A 19,123-nucleotide genomic window follows, 5' to 3' on the forward strand; every position below is an offset into this window, starting at 1 on the left:
TGCAGTGATGAGGTTAGAATTAGCATTTTTTTTTTAAATATAACATAAATGAAGATATAAAAGAAATTTTTTTTGACACTTGGCAAATCTATGCCTAGCCATGTTTGGGTGTTGACTTACAGGTTTGAGAATCACTGAATTAAAATGACACAAAGTTCCAAGACAAATTCCAGAAGCAGTACGACTAATTTCTTTTAATTGTATTTATACAATTTCTTTCATGTAACGATGAAGCAGACTACACTCTCCTCCTCCATGCAAATTGTTGCACATCATTCCTGTCACAGCATGAGCATCAAGGTTCCCACTGACATCTTCACACTGGCTTGTTTTGTTCAGATTAGTCTGGTCAAATTGAAAGCACAAAAGTTCATCGTCAACATTAATAGAAGTAATGAAGGTGTTAATATTAAGTGGAATTTGCAAAAGATTCTTTCTATTCTGATGTGAGTCTATGCAGACTCACAACCATGAATACAATTTTTTCCTCCAAATTCTTGGGCAAAATGCAATGACAACTGAAGCTGGTTATATTCAATTTATCTGCTAGCATCTCAACTGTTATCCGATGATCATGATACAAAAATTTTCAGATAGCCTGAATCTTTTCAACCAAAATTGCAGTGGAAATGTAGACCACTCTGGAATCACCTTCCACAGCCCACTCCTTTCCATCTGGGAAAAGGCAATTTAAAACAAGACAAAACAAAGCATACCAATTTAAAAATATAAATAAATATAAAAACAGGTATGTCCCAAAAGTTTCAGGACTGAAACTTTTGGGACATACCTTCTGAAAGGAAATACTCATTAGCAAACCAATAAAACATGATTTTTTTTTTTTTTTTTTTTTGTAATCTAAATTTGTAAACAATCTTAAGCTACAAATAGCAGATTATTCTAGAGACTCCTATATAAATAATTATTAATTCTGGAAAGTTACATATCAAATACATTTATATAGAAGCAAGCAATACATTAACTTACTAGCTCCTGGATCCACTAACATTGACACATAGGAACGGTATGTGTTCACCTGAGTGATTGGATCCTGGTTAAGCGGTGGCGGTACCATCCCAGGCATGATTAGCAAGTACAAATAATCTTTAAATTTACAATTGCTGCATTTATGTTTGATTAACACTTCATTCCACTTTCTGAAATATAAAAAGATACAGTGAAGCTTACTTCAAAATTTATTACGTAGTCCTAAAACAGTATAACAGATGAAGGAATAAAATTATAAATTTCTATTTATACTCTTTACAGCCACTGCAACCAAAGGAGTTTATAACTGACTACATTGTGCCTACAGCCATCCCTTAAAACAGGTAATCCCAGCTTAACATGAGAGAGAGAGAGAGAGAGAGAGAGAGAGAGAGAGAGAGAGAGAGAGAGAGAGAGAGAGAGAGAGAGAGAGAGAGTCCTCCATGGCAACCTAGTCGGCACAATACACCACCACCTCCCACCTGTTTGGAGAAGTAGAGATTCAATTTGGTTGACAAATGGAGTAATATCTAACGGCCTCAGTATTCAAGGCTGTAATCTGTCAATCTCAGGTAGAGAGTATCGAGTTTTTTTCATGAGTTACTACAGGTTTTTCAGCCAGCACAAAATGCAAACAGCTTATGAACACACTCTTCTGTAGACATATATTTATAGTTATGAGCACATGTTTGGGGACTATTTATTTAACATTTATAAATTATTTAATATTTATAAAAATTAAATATCAAATACAGTTACTTCTTATTTTACATGTGTTTAAATTACACAAAAAAATAATAAAATAAATAAGTAAATCAATAAAGATTAGTGACTATTTGCTCATCATTTTTTTTTTGAGTGCCCAGTCTTCCAACCACAGAAAATAAACGGTATGTACCGGTAGGGGTAACTTTGCTACATGCAAGAGCTACTCTCATAAGCCTATCCTATTATAGCTTTTTTGGTGATTATTTACATTCCGCATGAATTTAAATTGCACAAGATGTTCCAGAATGTAACCCTTGCGTAAATTAAGAAGTCACTGTATTAACTTAATATTTTTATGAGAGATGGATTCCTAAAAATTATGTTGTAAAAATTATAAACTTGTTATTATGGGAATACTGAAATTCCATAGAAAAACCAAGTAAAAATCTGACATATGTATGCAAAAATAAAGAGATGAGTTAACTACTGTACAGTAAACTGCATTCTGTTATGCTGCAAGTACAGTGGATTCCGATTATTTGGGTCACCAGTTAATCAGGGCAGCCGTTTATTTCGGACAAATCTTAAAGAACAGAACCCAATCAAGAAAATAGCCAGAGTTTACTTCACTTAATTGGGACAACATGCCGTTTAATCGGGGCAGGAAACTGCAGCACTCGAGATTACCCTACAATTGTCTCTGACCATACCACATGGTTCGGTCGGATTTCTGGAAGTCACAACCATAAAACAATAAAAACAATTAGCAGTCCCCTGTTTATTGAGCTTTTCTGTTAGTGCAATCTATTATAAACGGATAGTAAACTCTACCTTCCTGAATTTGCAATAATACCGATAGCTGGAATTCTAGTTTTTCATGTTATAGTGAAATGTGTTTCCCCTTCCATGATATCTTCAATCATATAAAAAACAAATTTGCAGAATCTTTTCTTCATTCCTATTTTTTAAGCTTCGTAACTTGTTACTCCATTCTCACTTGCAAGTATGGTGATGCCTGCAATTTGTGTGCCGTGTTTTAGCATTAGCAAGGGCACATGATGCAAGAAAGCAAGCTTATATAGCATCAGCCAAAAAAACACAAACATACACACACACACACACACACCCCCTTCTCATTTCACCCATTCAACACGGAAGTTTGTTCCAGCAATTAATCACCCTCTGAATAAAGGCAAACTTCCGCACATCTATCCTATAACTGATTTCCTCGATTTGAATTTATGCCCTCTCAGGCGATTATTCTGAGCAAGAAGAAGAATTCCAACAGCATTGAGCATGCTCAAATCATTCAAGGCTTTATACACCTCAATCAGATCACCTCGCAGGTGCCTAGTCTCCAGACACTGTTATTTGGAAAACTTAAGCCTTTCTTCGGAAGAGCAACCCTTTGTTGCATTCACTAATCTTGCTGCTCTTCTCTGTACCAACAGCTCTACATCCTTCTTAAAATGAGGCCTGCAGACCAGTATACAGTACTCAAGGTGTGGCCTGACCATTGCTTTATACAAGGGGATAATCACCTCCTTATCCCTGCTAGAAAAATTCCTGTATATCATTGACAAGACACCTTGAGCTACTCTTGTAGCCCATCTGCAATGCTCAGAAAACTTCATATCTGTCAGCACGATTACCCCCAGGTCCTTTTCACTCTCTACCACTCTCAGTGTAGCCACACAGTTGATACATAAACAGTCAAAATGTAAATTACACAAATGTACTTTACATTTGTCAATGTTAAACTTCAGTTGCCACCTCTCAGCCCATCTGCTCAACTTTTCTAGATCCTGCAGCAACAGCGTACTGTCATTAGTGTCATTAACAACCCTGCCGACCTTCGTGTCATCTGCAAACTTAGACATTAAGCCTGATATACCATCATCAATATCATTAATGAATACAGAAAACAACAATGGACCCCAACACTGAATCCTGGGGGACTCCACTAATAACATTAGTCCACGGTGACCAGTGTCCATTGATTACCACTCTCTGTTTTCTCCCACTCAACCATCCCTTTATCCATAGCAGCAATTTGCCTCCAATGCCACACTGCTCCAATTTGTGCAGCTGTCTTCCATGTGCAACAGTATCAAAGGCCTTTCTAAGATTCAAATGTATGATATCAAAGTTATTCTTTGTATCTAGTTCCTTTGTGACTACATCATAGTATCCAATTAAATTGGTCAGACAAAACTTCCCCTTAACAAACCCACGCTGTGTCCAAGCTATAACTGAAGTCTTGTGTAGGTGGTCCTGCAATGCTTCTTTAACCAGTGCCTCCATTAATTTCCCTGGAACAGAAGTTAAACTAACAGGTCTGTAATTACCTGTCTCCCCCTTTGATTGGGGTCACATTTGCACATTTCCAGTCCATGGGTACTTCCCCTGAGTCCAAGGAAGCTCTCATAATTATAGCTAAGGGTTTGCTTACTTCCTTTGCTGCCTCCTTTAATATAACTGGATAGATTCCATCCACCCCAGGTGCCTTTCTTATGTTTATCTTCAACAATTTCTCCTCCACTTTACTCTGTTATTACAAGATTATCTAGCTTACTGCCAGAGATTAATACACCTCTGGCATTCCCCTCCCTGAATAACTCCTCATGTGTGAATATAGATGCAAAATATTCATTTAGTTTGTTAGCTACCTGAGCAGGATCATCAACAGTTGAACCATCGATATCAAGTGGACCAATCTGATTCATCCCCTTCCTTCTAGAGTTTACATAAGTAAAGAAGTCTTTGCTGTTTTTCTTTGCATCCTTTGCCAAAGATTTCTCGTAATCTATCTTTGCCTGCCTAACCTGCTTTGTGGTTGTTGTTGTTTGGTTTTTAGGAGCATTAGCAACTAAGGCCATATTGCTCCGGAATATGCGGTGGTCATTCCTTGACCTTTCCGCATCCTCCATATTTGGTGGTGACGGGCTCGAACCCCGGTCTAATCAAGAAGCGTGTGGTACGCACTGCTGCTCCTTCCCACCTGGCTACGGAGACGCCAACCTGCTTTGTGACTTGGTTATAGACCAGCTTATATCTATCATAGGCTTCTGTGTCACCTGTTAATTTATATGTATCCCATGCATTTTTCTTCTCTGCCACATGTCTAATTAGTTCATCTGACATCCATTTAGGCCTAAATCTTGAACAATATTTCTTAGTTGATATGAAAAGCCTAGTAGCCTCCAAGACTATTTCTTTGAATGATTCCCATTTTGAATTTGGTGTTGGTAACATCATGTTGGTCCCACCGTATAGAATTTAAATATCGTCTCAGACCACTGTAGTCACCTTTATGAAAGCAAAAACCCTTCCCTTTATCCCTGATGTTCTTTGTTATTGATTGCTTATCTTTTTTATTGTTTTAAATTTTAATCCCCACCCACAAATGTTAGTGAACAGAAATATCAACTAGTTAGTATGTACATATTATAGTACGTATTAATAAAGCTATGCACGTAAGTGTAAATTTATTTTTATTTTGCTAACTTGTGGAAAATATTCTTCCGATTTTGACGTATCATTTAATTTTTTAATTGGTAAGGTAATAAAGTATAAATTTGTGCTTGATATAACTTTACTTTTATGGCCTGTGGATAATATTCCTCCTATTTTTGCTAATTAGAATTGCTGCTTAATAGAATTAAAATTAAATTCACAAATGTGATCACAATGACTGGTGCTTACTACATATCGTATAGTGAATGGTACTTTACTATGGTGAGTCCATAGTAACGTGATTTGATCGTACAGAAAATCAATCATAAAGTGGGGGTCCATTGTATTTTTAACTATTTACATGAAACTTCGCATAATTGGGGCAGCTGCTTAATCGGGCCAAAATGCACTAGTCCCAATATGACTCAAATAACTGGAATCAACTGTATTAAATTAACAATTTAATTACCAAGAATTGCCAAATATAATAATATTTACCTGTATTTTATTCAAATTCAATTTTCTTTCAGAACCTTTCTTTGTGTAACCATACATTAAAACATGGAACATTTTAAATTTTATGGGTTAAATTTAAATAAGAATAATTACTAAACCAAATTGCAAACATCTAAATCCAAACTTTGTGATTTGAGAATCCTTAGTGTCACAGGTCTAAAAACTTGGTTTTTATAGTGTACTGTTCTCTGTTTGTCACACAAATAAAATAAACTACAAGACAAAATTTTCCAAAAATAATCTGAATGTATTTAGAAATTAGATAACTTAACATTTAAACTTTTTAAGAGATTGTATTCTGGTTAACAAACTGCTGTTTCTTTGATAAATAAAAACTTTACCAGTGACCACCTTAAGTCTAGCAGCAAAATTGAGGTTAACCATTTTTGATGACATAAACAATGCAGACTTCAAAATGAAACATTTTTAAACTACTAAAATTCCTCATGCAAAATAGTTTACAAGTTTTTCTTGAGATAAGTTAACAATTTTGCTGCTTGGTTAGGTCAGCCACTTAGTAAGGTTTGACTTTATTCTTTTTATTTAGAGAATTCCAAATTCCTTTAATGCTTTCACTTCACCAAAGAATAAAGATAATATTAACTCTCTCACCTCCTTTCTTCAGAAAAACTTATAAAATACTTCATTGTTGCAAAATACCTGTTAGTTTTCCATTACCATGATAGTTTCCACTATTAGGAAAGAATACACTGAAGATTTATTCCTTAACAATCACCCTTCCAACAATAACTAAATTCCAATGATGCAGTATAAACAAACAAATACTAACAGAGAAATAACTCATTTAAGTTTCTTACTTTAATCAAAAAGGTTATCACTAGTTAAAACCTGATAACTACTATCAGGTTAACCTACTATTCTTTTTTTTTTAATTAAAAAATTATGAGATCAATCATCTATTCCTGTAACAAACTTTAGAATCCCTTACCACTCTCATCTCGCTGTAGCACCATCCAAACTGGTCTCCGTGTCATTTGTTTTTTTTAAATTAAGAAATTAATTATCTCTTCCCAACAACAGACTTTAGTATCCCCTTATTGCTTGCTCGCTCTCATTCTTGTGCTATCCTCTTCCTTCTAGAGAAGGCTATTGTTACTTATTCTCAATGGGCACTCTTAACTTTTAACAAAAACGTTTAAGAGTTATCTATGGTGTATTTACACCGATATTACATAGATAATTTATTGTCTTGAACATATGCCTTGCAGCATTTAGTTTGGCTTAAACATTATCATATACACCTTTTGGCATCTCTCATATTATGGGTTTACCTTCACACCTGGACTGTCATGTCTACAATACCAGAATACCTGCCCACCCACCGAAGAAAGGCCGGATTAAACGTTCCTTTTCCAGAAAGTCGTCCGATGAGGTTGTGCCGTTTCAAGGTCTTTCCAGATATCGTAAGTTCTAATATTAAGTTTTCGTTGCTGGCCCTGCGAAAGTTCCCAGGGTGGGATTAGTGCCTGCGGGCACGATTGTTGTTGGTTTTTTTTTTTTTTTTTGCAAAATGAGTTTTTATGTACGTGAGAGGACCTTGGAATTCACTCTGGATGCAGAGTACGAACCAAGACAAATGATTGAGGGTTTAGCGAAATGCGTAAACTTATCCACATTGCAGGGGTTTACCCTCCTGCCCTTGAGGAAATACCAGGTGGTCTGTAAAGACTGTGTGACAAGAGATACGTTGCTTAGGGGCTTCCCATTTGAAAACCAAGTGATACACCCTCACTTGGTGGGTAGCATAAGGAAATATATCACAATAGAGAGCAGTATCCAGTCGAAATGCCGAACATATATTTAAAAACCTCATTAGAAGCCTATGGCAAAGTCTCGAAAATAGGAATGCATGCATGGGAAGGCTTTCCAGAGTTGTATACGGGGAAAGTTACGGTGCAAATGGAAATGAGAAAGCCGGTTCCAAACATTATCTATGTTATGGGGAATCGATTACTTCTGAACTATAGAGGGGTAGAAAAGAAATGCTTGAAATGTGGCAGCTTGGATCATCTAGGTGCGAATTGCACGAAAGGGCATTGCTATAATTGCAAAGAAATGGGGCACATTAGCAGTGACTGCCCCAAAGCATGCAATAAATGTGGAGAGACGAGCCCCAAAGCGGGCAGCTGCCCCGTTAGATCATATGCAGAGGCCATCAGAGGAGGGAAAGAAAAAGGCGGTGAAGAGAATCTGAATAAGGGAAACATGGTCATTTTAAGGTCACAGGGAGCCACAAAAAAATTATCAGCAGAACCAGCGAATTTAATCACAGGAATAGAGGAGGGGAAGGGGGTTACACATATCAGACAAGATACCCCCATATTAATGGGAACAGAGAAAATAACAAGAGATCAGAAGAGGGGGGAAAACATAAATGAAGAAAGTCTAGGGGAGGAAGGAAAAAGAAAGAGACAAACTGTAGAAAAGGGAAAGGATATAATACAAGACTTGAATGAGTTAAGTTCAGACGATTCTGAAACAGAAGAGGCATTAGGCGTGGGAAGCGACAAACTACTGGGGTGGAGCATTTAACGAAACATGTGCCAGCAGGAGCAGAAACATTAACTGTTAAATTAGCAGAATGGGAGCAGCGGCTAGGGAAGCCTAGAATAGTGTTAGAGCACAATCAGGAAGGCAAAGCAGGTAACATTCAATTCATGTGGAGAGACATATTTTTTGGAAATTTGGTGGGACAGACGCTACTGGGAATAGTTCAGCAGCTAAGCAATTCCCGAATTTCATGGTTACTAGGACATGAACAAGAGTTAGGCAAAACCTTGTATGCTTTAAGCATATCTCTGACACAATATATAAAATTTCTAAGATAAAGCGAATTATATATACATGGTAATCATCGGTACTTGGAATATATGGGGCTTTGCTCAAGGGCAGGCTCAACATCATACATGGAGAAGCATGCTATTACTAGGTGTAAAGATTTTATTCATTCAAGAGAGCCACTTTTTTAACAGTGTCCAAGTGCGAAATTTCCAGAACAGATACAAATGTCTAAGTTTCTGGAGTTTCGGCTCAAGGAATGCCAGGGGGGTGAGGCATCGTAGTCTTGCCACCAATTATAGGAAAATTCTACAATCTCCAAAGGGAGAATAATTTGCATTGACTGGAAACTAGGGTTGCACACAATAAGACTAGTGAATGTATATGCACCAAACACCGCTCCAGAACGGAAGCGGATATTCAGTAGCCTACCTCTTTTTATGTTGGGGGGCCCGATTTATCGGAGGAGACTGGAATTGCGTGTTAGACCCAGTAAAAGACAAGACAGGTACGGGGGATCCAACAACAGGCACAGGGGGCTCCTTGGAGCTAAATAGTCTGTGCTTAAAACACGACCTGATTGATATATGGAGGAAGAAATATCCCACAAGTCATGGAGCCACCTGGTCTAGGGGAACGTGAGGGACTCACATTGACAGGTTCTATGTCCCAAGGAAGATAGTAGACAAAATAAATCGGTAAGGCACATTAACATTTCGGGACCTCGCGCAATAACAGATCACAAATTAGTTATAATGGACTTTCCATTAAACTTAACTGTAGAGCAGGGGAAGGGCATCTGGAGGTTAAAACTGGTGCTCTTGCAAGGTGACCTGCAGGATATTAAAAGACTAACACAACTTTTGAGAAATCCCAATCACTGGATAGAAGGGAGCTGGGCACACTAAAAAATGCAATAAAAACAGCCTTTCAAAAATTAACAAGGGAAAAGTACCTGGAAAGCAGGAGAGAGCTAAGGCATCTCTATGAAGTTCGGAGACTCCTAAAGTCTTGTCAGGATGATGTGGGAGAAAGGGAAATACAAAAAGAAATCCTGTCGCTATTAGAGAGGCAGGCAGAAAACGAAGCTATCCAGATGCGCATATGTTATAGAAAAGCAGATAATTCATCTGCCTTCTTCTACAAGCAATTTAACAGATCACACAGAGTGTGATCACTCTGTGTGATCACAGAGTGTGATTCAGTTTAATCCATCAAATACACGAAGGCCCACACCAATATCAGAACAACAGTGACATTGTTAAGTGTTTTGCAAATGTTTATAAGCAAAAGTTTACAGCATTTAGAGGACCAGCTTTACTAGAAAGCTGGGAAATACCGGGGTTTTTGGCAATTCATAGACAAAGACAGGATCAACCTATCTTGCTAAGTGAACTATCATTAGCATTGAAAGAAATGAAAAGAGGTAAAACGCCAGGTCCAGATGGGCTAACAGTGGAGTTTTATAAAAAGTACTGGAAGGAAATTGGGACAGTTTTGGCCGCCATCTTATCAAGATTTTTCTCGGAAGGGGTAGTACCAGAAGAATTTATAGAAGCCCAAACCATATTTCTTAAAATACAGGGTAAAACGGGGAAAGAAGTGGATGAGTGGAGGCCAGTATCACTGCTTAATACAGATTATAAGCTGTATGCCAAAGTACTAAACGTCCGACTCAAACAGCACTTGGGGCACATTATAGGTCCCAATCAAACATATGCAATCCCAACAAGATCTATGATGGCAAATCTATCATTTCTAAAAGATTTGCAAGCATACTGTAATCAGAAACAATACAGCATAGTGGTGGCGGTACTTGATTTGGCAAAGGCCTTTGATTAACTCTCCCATGAGTACCTTAGGAATTTGTTGCATACAGACCAAATGGGGTCTTTGCTTAGACAGCTCAAGTCTGTACAAAGGGGAACAAACCAGTCTCTTGATTAACGGCTATAGCTCAGAGAAAATAAAACAGGAACGGGGGGGGTTTAGACAGGGGTGCCCACTAAGCCCTGCACTATTTTCATTGGCACTGGAACCCATTCGAGGCAATTAACCATTTCTAAAAACATCAGGGGGGTTTATCTTCCTGGTCCACACTCTGATTGCAAATTCGTAGCACATGCGGATGACGTGATCCAACCCTAGCGGATAGCAGTTCCTTACAAATGTTTATAAGCAAAAGTTCACAGCATTTAGAGGACCAGCTTTACTAGAAAGCTGGGAAATACCGGGGAAAAGAGCGCTGGATACTTTCAGTCATTTTAGCCTATCAAGTGGTCTGTGTCTAAACAAAAGCAAGACCAAATGCCAACAGTGGGGAATTGAGGCTCCAGTACAATTGCCACCAGGCCTCACAGTCTCAACAGCACCTATAACCATCCTGGGGGTATCTTTTGTAAAATGTCTGGTAGCATCGTCCCGGCAATTACTAGACTCTTGGGAGGACGCTCTGTCAGAGTGGAATCTGGGGATGCTATCTTTCTCCGGAAGAGTGTGCATTCTGGACAAATGTGGACAATTCTGGTACCGATCCTGATGAACATTGTGCCATTTACATCATTCAATTACTGCACACAGAGAAAGTTAACCCGAAGACTATTTACGTTTTTCTGGAACAGTAGACAACAAGAAGTAACGCAGCAGAGGCTACACAGCAGGAAGTGTGAGGGGGGGGGGGCTATGCAGTACCACGGTTAAAGTGGTTGAGGTGGGCATATGTGCTAAAACACACTCGGACTGCCCTATGGGGAGCCCACGTAGCGGCTGCCTTAATAAAGTATAATATGGGGAGATTCACTGAATTGCTAGGAAAGGAACATACTGGTCCAACATACTGGGCCTTTTTACAAATTAGTAATCAAGCATTTACAAGAATTATCTGCAGGGGGATTATACATGGGAAACAAGCTCAAGATTTCAGAAATTTACTGGAAGTTATCCGATATAAATGTACCGGCAGTACCGGTGCCACGAAGCTGGCTGAGACTGGACACTACTCAGATGTTGAGTAACCTACATCACCACATAGGTTACGAGTCATGAAGAGACCTGGCAGGGAGAATAATACACAGACACCTGCCAGTGGAGAAAAATAAAGCCAAACTCCGGAGGCATATGAATTTTGAGTGGCTATATTGTAAGGCGTGTGAAACAGTGGAACATGCATTTTTCTCTTTTCCGGTTACTCAGCGCATCTGGATTAATGTGGATAAAACAATGAAAATATCGCACTTGACTAGGGAACAAGTACTATTTCTACAGTTTCCAGCACCGATTTCCAAAGAAACGAGCATCCTGATACACCTCCTAAATGAAGGTAAATATCAAGCTTGGAAAATCAGGAAAATTAAAGGTGGCGGCTCTGCAGTGGAGGTATCAAAATGCACCTTTTGAATGATGCATGCTGCAATAAGAAGATTCTTGGTACTAGAGTTAATGCAACTCGGAAGGCAAAGATTTTTACAGTTATGGTGCTTCCCCACACCTCTATGTCGACTAATAGATAATAACATATATGTGCAGCTTAGATGGTAATGATCAGTCTAGGCTAGGGGTGTTACATACCAACCAGATTAGCTTAGTTACTAGGGGATAGGGACCAAGTCAGCTGCAGGCATTTGGTCTCTCTCTCTCCTGTATGTATGGCGGCTAAGCTTTGAAAGCTGCAGGTGGTAAAAGGAGTGTGTAAGAGGGGCATGACCCTAGAACCCATGTAGGGCAAGCCTACTCCAGGCAGCCGCCAACTTGGTGGTCACATGGACTGGACCTTCCTTGGAGTGTGTCAGTGGACGAGTGAGCAGCCCAATTGGGTTGAGTCATATAGAGATGAGTGAATAAGGGCGCTGTCCCCCCCCTTTTTTTTAAACCATACAGGCCACTAGATAGTCACAAAGCAGGACCAATAAAGGGTCCCTGAAGGGTTAAGTCCATAGAAATATCCGGAAACTGGAAAGCACGTCTGGTCTAACCAGTGTACGCCTATCTACCCACTGATGAAGGCTAAAGAGCCAGAAACAGCACCAGAGGAAGATCTTAATCACCTTTGCAAGACTCTGACTGGGTAACAACAGTCCCCGTCAGGGGGACGTATTGCCCAGCCGGGGCATGGAGCTCTGAGTTCGTACGAATTATAACTAATTATCCCTTTCGTTCTTCTACGGCATCTTTTCCTCTCCCTCTCTTACTATCACTTTCCTACTTTTTTTCTTTGCTCAGTCTTATAGGGATATTGAGGATAGCTGATATCTTTATCCCATACCATATTTAAAAACGATGCCGTCAGGGGAAGCCTGATATTCACAGAGTTTCCGAGAATAGGTAACAACAATCTTCTCTAATGGGGAAGCATTGCCTATTTGAGAAATTTATGAGCTTTTGAGTACGGTGAGTTGAAGGAGTAACTGTCCCTTTCTTCCTTCTATGGCATTTCCTTCCTCTACCTCTCTTACAATCACCTTCCTACATCTTTTTTGCTTTCCTAAGTCTAATAGGGATAGTATGAGGATAAGAGAGAGATCTTTATCCCATAAAAAAAAAAAAAAAAAAAAATTGCAGCCATTATCAACCCACTGCAGGATGGAAACCTCCTCAACAATTCATGCTGAGGGAAATGGACCATGATCTGCCACGCTGGTCCAGTGCGGGTTGGCAGATCGACCGTATTTAGCAGTCAGGGGCTTGAACCCCGGTCTACTCAAGGAGCGTGTGCCACTGCACTCCCGCTCCTGACCACTTGGCTACAGAGGCCCTTCCCATACCATATTTCAAATGGTGCCATCTGGGTAGTGGTGCCCACTAAGAATAAGTAACAATAGCCTTCTCTTTTAGTGAAGTGTTACTTATTCGAGGTAGTGCAATACATGGCAACTCGTGAAGGAGGTGCACAATATGAAATACAGATAAAATGATGCTCGTTTCACTACTATCATAGTTTTTTTGTTTAAGAGTTATCTATGGTGTATTTACACTGATATTATATAGATAACTTAAAAAAACAGAGTGCAATAATATTCCCTGATGCTATAAAGGAAGTGCCTGGTGTGTCAGAAAACTGATAGCTTGGGAGGATACACAGACTAATCCATTAACTAGAGCTGAAGGCAGGGGTAAAAGTGATTCTTGCACTGCTTCCAATGGGACATGCAGCAGCCTGGAAAGCAAGGTGTTGGGGATTTCAAGCCCTGCTGTGGGTCATCATGAAACATGCAAATTCACAGGCCTGTGTTAAGGTAATTAAAAGTAAGAATAGTTGCATGTATACTTGCATATACACTAATATTAGGAACAAAACAAATAAATTTGTGAATTTGAAGCTTATTAAGTCATCAAATGTACACATTGTGGGGATATCTGAGAGGTGGTGTCACTTAAACAAAGGATGCAAAATTTGAATATGGGGAGTACAGTGGGTACGGAAAGAAGAGACAATGCAGAATAGCAGGGGAAGGTCATGCTCTTAGTTAAGAAGCATATTAAAATCTAAGGCAGTGCATCCAGCTGAAATGTCAGGTCAGTAAAATGTTGAGTCAGTTTGGTGTGACAATAAGCAACAGGAAAACAAAAATGAGAATAGGGGTGTTACAGGCCTAATGACAGTGATGAGTAAAACAGCTATACAAAGAAATAGACTGGGCCAGTAAATCAAAATGGCTTATAAATGAGGAATTTAACTTTCCAAATATTGACTGTAGTTTGTGAATTGCCCACTCACAAGGGTTTGTGGATTTGGTGGATATCTGTTTTCCATAGCAGCATGTTAGAGAAGCAACAAGTGGAAGCAATATTCTTTATCTGAATATCAGCAGCGACTCTTCGTGTATTAAGAACCTGTAAATAAAAGTCCCTTGGTAGCACTGATCACAGTGTGCTGATATAGGACTTAAAGACATTACTGTCAAGGGTAAAAGGAAGAGCTTAAGCTTACGTAAGATTGACTATAGTGACATCAAATAGTTTTTAAATTCTATACAGTGGTTTTTTTTTTTTTTTTTTTTTGATTTGGTAGTTGTTGGCGCATCGGCTTCTGTGGCCATATTGCACCTCCCAAGGTTTTTGCAGTACTTTGATCCAAGCCCGAGGCGGGAATCGAACCCGCGACCTTTGGGTTGCCGGGCAGGTACTTTACCCACTCGGCTAGCCCGGTCGGCCTATACAGTGGAACTGTCTCATGATGTTGCAGTAGCAAATGCTAAATGGAAACATTCAGGAAGTAATTGTAGAAACTATTGGTTTTTCATATCAACTAAGAAATACCATTCCACCTAAATATATGTCAGATGAACTGATGAGACTTGTGGTTGAGAAGAAAAATGAAAAATTTATATGCATCATCTATATGGGATGCACATAAATTATCAGGCATAGGTATACAAAATATCTATTCAGGTATTATCTGAATAGGTATTTTGCATCTGTTTTGAATACCTATGCCTGTATTTTGCATCTACATTCACAGATGAGAAGTTCTTTATTGAGTGGAATTCCAGAAATTCATCTGAATCTAACAGGGAGCTAAATGAGTTTGTGATGACTGAGAGGAAAGTGGAAGAGGAATTGTTGAAGCTCAACATAAAAAGGGGCCTGGAAGTGGATGGGATCTATCCAATTATATTAAGGGAGGCAGCACAGGAAGTAAGCAAACTCTTAGCCATAATTATGAGAGCATCTTTGGATTCATGATAGGTCCCTATGCACTGGAGATGTGCAAATGTATTCCCAATCACAAAGAGGGAGATCAAAAGATGGCAACTAATTACAGGCTTCTTAGCTTCTGTTCAAGGTAAAATAATGGGATCACTGGTTAGAGAAATAATGCAGGACCATCTAGACAGCTGTTATACTTCAGTCAGAACATGGATTTGTTAAGGGGTGATCTTGTCTGACCAATCTGATTGGATATTACAATGCCGTAACAAAGGAATTGGATTCAAAAAATAATTTTGATATCATATACTTGGATTTCCAGAAAGCTTTTGATACTATGCATAAAAAGACTGCTGTACAAATTGGAGCAGTGTATCCTTATGGGCAAGTTACTGCTGTGGATACAGTGAAGGTAAAGTGGGAGAAGACAATAGTTATTAATGGACACTACTCTTCGTGGCCTAGTGTTTTTAGTGAAATCCCCCAGGGTTCAATGCTGGGAACTTTGCTGTTTCCTATATTTATTAATGATATTAATGAAGCTTAATGATGATGATGCTTAATATCTAAATTTGCAGATGATACAAAGGCTGAGACAGTAATCAGGGTAAGCTGCTGTAACAAGATTTAAACAGATTAGGAAGATGGGCTGAAAAATGGCAGCTAAAGTATAACATTGATAAATGCAAGGTACTGCATATGGATAGCAGTAATCCCAGATTAACGTACCAACTATGTGGTACTACTACACTCAGAGCAGAGGAAAATGAAAGACATGGAGCTAATTGTATAGTCATGCTGCCAGAGCAGGTCATGGCATTTTGAGTACGACATACAAGGACTTTGCTAGCAGGAAAAAGAAATGATTATTCCATTGTATAAGGCAATAGTTAAGCAGCAGCTTAAGTACTGAATACAGGTCTGGAGCCTTCATTTTAGGAAGGATGTAGATATTCTGGATTTGGTGTAGAGAAGGGCAAGAGACTGGTGAAGGGAATGAAAGGGTGGTCTTAACAAGACAAGCTTCACTGCAAATTGCACCACCTTGAGACTAACCTAAGAGGTTATATAATCAAGGGGCAAAGGTAAAGAAAGCCTGCACAAGAAGCATGCAAAAGTTCGATGAAATTTACCAGTAAAAGTACTTTGCCGTAATGGCATTTGTATTGTTGCTCGCTCGGTAAACAGACGGTGGGGTGTTATCGGTCAGAAGTAGAAATTGAATCCCATGGGAGAATGAAACCCTCCCGAAGTGGAGGGGGTAACCTGACCTTTTTTCTTTAGAATCACTGGTGGGCTAGTCGATAAATTGTTTATTAAGAAAAAAAAAAAAAAAAAAAAGGCAAAGGAAGCCCACACGAGAAGCACAGCAAACATCGAAAAAGTCTACCAGTGAAACTACGTTACGAACATTTTTTACGACACCAGAATTTCCAACATGACTCTGTCATGATTCTAAAGAAAAAAGGTCAGGTTACCCCCCATCCACTTCAGGAGGGTTTCAAGCCCCTGTGGGATTCAGCTTCTACTCCAGACCGATAACATCCACCATCTGTTTACCGAGAGAGCAACAATACAAATGCCGTTATGGCAAAGTACTTTTACCGGTAAATTTCATCAAACTTTTGCATGCTTCTCGTGCAGGCTTTCTTTACCTCAGCCGATCAAGGTTTTTAAGGCTTTGAATGGATTGAGCAAGCTCAATGATAATGGCATTCTTACTCTTGCTCATACTACACATGAAGGGGTATAAATTCAAAGTGAAAACAGATGGTTGCAGGATCGATGTGAGGACGTTTGACTTCAGCCAGCAGGTGGTTGACTGTTGGAAAAAACTTCCTTCTGGTGTTGTGGAGGTGGTTTGTTTGTTATTTGGTTTTTAGGAGCATTAGCAACTAAGGCCATGCTCCGAGGATATGCGGTGGTCATTCCCTGACCTTTCCGCATCCTCCGTATTTGGTGGTCACAGGCTTGAACCCCGGTCTAATCAAGAAGCGTGTGCTACGCACTGCTGCTCCTGCCCACCTGGCTACAGAGGCACCTTGTGGAGGTGGTCAGTTTGAATAAATTCAAGGAAGAACTAGACTTTTTTCCTTACATTCAGCCCTATGAGAGCCATATTAAATAGTAATCCTTAAAACTATGTTTTAAATCTGTCTTAATCTTTCTTATTTACACATGCAATGGAAACATAAATGACTTACCCAATCAATTGCCAACTACTACACACGAACCAAACACAATAAACTGAACTATTTTTATACTGGGCATGATCCGAACTAAAAAAGCTGCAAAGTACTAAAAATCACATAATGCAACATGATGGCTCACAAACATGTGCATTTATTTACTTAACACTTAGCAAAGAAGAGTTTATTACTTGAAGGGTTAGAGTAGACTGGGCCAATCCTGCCTTTCCAGCAACCCTAAATTTTAAGAAATAAAAAGGAAATTACAACAATGAGAGTAAACTCTGCTTTCCCCAAACCCTAAATTATATGAAAGATGGCATATAAACCACAAGGATTCATACAGTTAACATTAAGAGAAAAACTTACTAATAATTTTCCATACAATTTACATACCCCTCTATGAATTAGCTGGTTAAATCAATGCAATTTACAGTCACTGCATTCCTTCTGTCTAATCATGGCAAAGCGCCTGCCAAAGGTGAGGGTAAATGCCACAGGCAAAAAGGACTAGAGGCAGCTATTTCTGGACATTTTTTAACACAGAACTGTAATAACTTTTTTGCCCACACCATAATTTTCTTGGACTGGCTGTGGGCCAGTCCAAGAAAATGCTCCAAGGCATCAACTCATTTCTCCAGAAACTCATTCTTTCTTCTCTAACTGTGAAAATTCAATGCACAAAAATGAATCACCACCAGCTAGAGAAAGTTCTTTGTGTGTGTTTTGTGTTCACAACAATAAGCAAATCATATGTGAATTGACTCTACAATTTCTGCATGGCACTCTTGAAATTCAAAATATTTCTGATACCTTAAAAATACTTTTAAAAATGTCCCATTTAAAAATCGAATTGAATATGATTCAATTCGATTTTTAAATGGCAAATATTATAAGATATGAATAAAATTAAAATTTAATTCTGTTACCCTAGTTATATCAAGGTAAGTACACTTAATGAGTCGCCTACTCATTGTTTACAGTAGATATATACACTTAAAAGTGAAGAAAGGGGGCAACTGTATATATATATATGGCTACCCCAATAATCAGAAATATGCCCTCCTGTTAGGTCATGTGACCAAGTGTAACCTGCCCCAGTATTTAGTTTACTCAACTTTACTTAACTATAATACCCAACCTTTTTAAAGATTTAACACATTAATTTACAATCATTTATACATATATAAGGGGTGTCTCAAAAATATTGGTACAAATGTTTAGGGGAGGTAGATAACATCTAAAGGAATGTGAATCGCATAGGAACCCATAACTGGAAACATTAGCATTAGTAGAGGCATTTGATGCAAGAAAGCAAGCTTATGCAGCATCAGCCAAAAAAAAAAAAAAAGAAAGTAACAAAAATAAAAATAACCACTTCCACTTCACCCCTCTGTTCATTCGAAATACCTGTCCAGCTGAGCCTTAAACTTATTTAGGCTATCAACTTCCACGACAAGGGATGGAAGTCTGTTCCACCTACCAACCACTCGCTGGCTAAAGGCAAATTTCCGCACATCTATCCTACATCTGTCTTTCCTCAATTTGAATTTATGCCCTCTCAGGTGATTATTCTGAGCAAGAGGAAGAATCCCATCAGCATTGAGCATGCTCAAACCATTCAAGGCTTTGTACACCTCTATCAGATCACCTCGCTGGTGCCTAGTTTCCAGACACTGTAATTCGCAAAACTTAAGCCTTTCTTTGTAAGAGCACCCCTTTGTCCTATTCACCAATCTAGTTGCCCTTCTCTGTACTCGTTCCAGCAGCTCTACATCCTTCTTGAAATGAGGCCTCCAGGCCTGTATACAATACTCTAGGTG

At 38.9% G+C, this 19,123-nt stretch overlaps 1 protein-coding gene across 2 annotated transcripts in view; it reads right to left on the reverse strand.

Annotated features, from left to right (window-relative positions):
- The window catches only part of Nipped-A (Transcription-associated protein Nipped-A), a 1,216,281-nt gene extending 1,198,900 nt beyond the window's left edge, over window positions 1-17,381 (reverse strand). For both annotated transcript variants that reach the window (XM_090382460.1, XM_090382459.1), the window contains exons 1-2: window positions 17,316-17,381; window positions 988-1,157 (exon numbers count right to left, since the gene is read on the reverse strand). In XM_090382460.1, the coding sequence (XP_090238586.1) occupies window positions 988-1,084 (97 nt within the window). In that variant the 5' untranslated portion in view covers window positions 1,085-1,157; window positions 17,316-17,381. The remainder of the gene's footprint in view (window positions 1-987; window positions 1,158-17,315) is intronic.
- Window positions 17,382-19,123: the final 1,742 nt, after the last annotated feature.

This window comes from Mastigoproctus giganteus, chromosome 10 (genome assembly GCF_048544385.1).
Source record: "Mastigoproctus giganteus isolate SK-2022 chromosome 10, ASM4854438v1, whole genome shotgun sequence".
NCBI classification, from domain to species: domain Eukaryota; kingdom Metazoa; phylum Arthropoda; class Arachnida; order Uropygi; family Thelyphonidae; genus Mastigoproctus; species Mastigoproctus giganteus.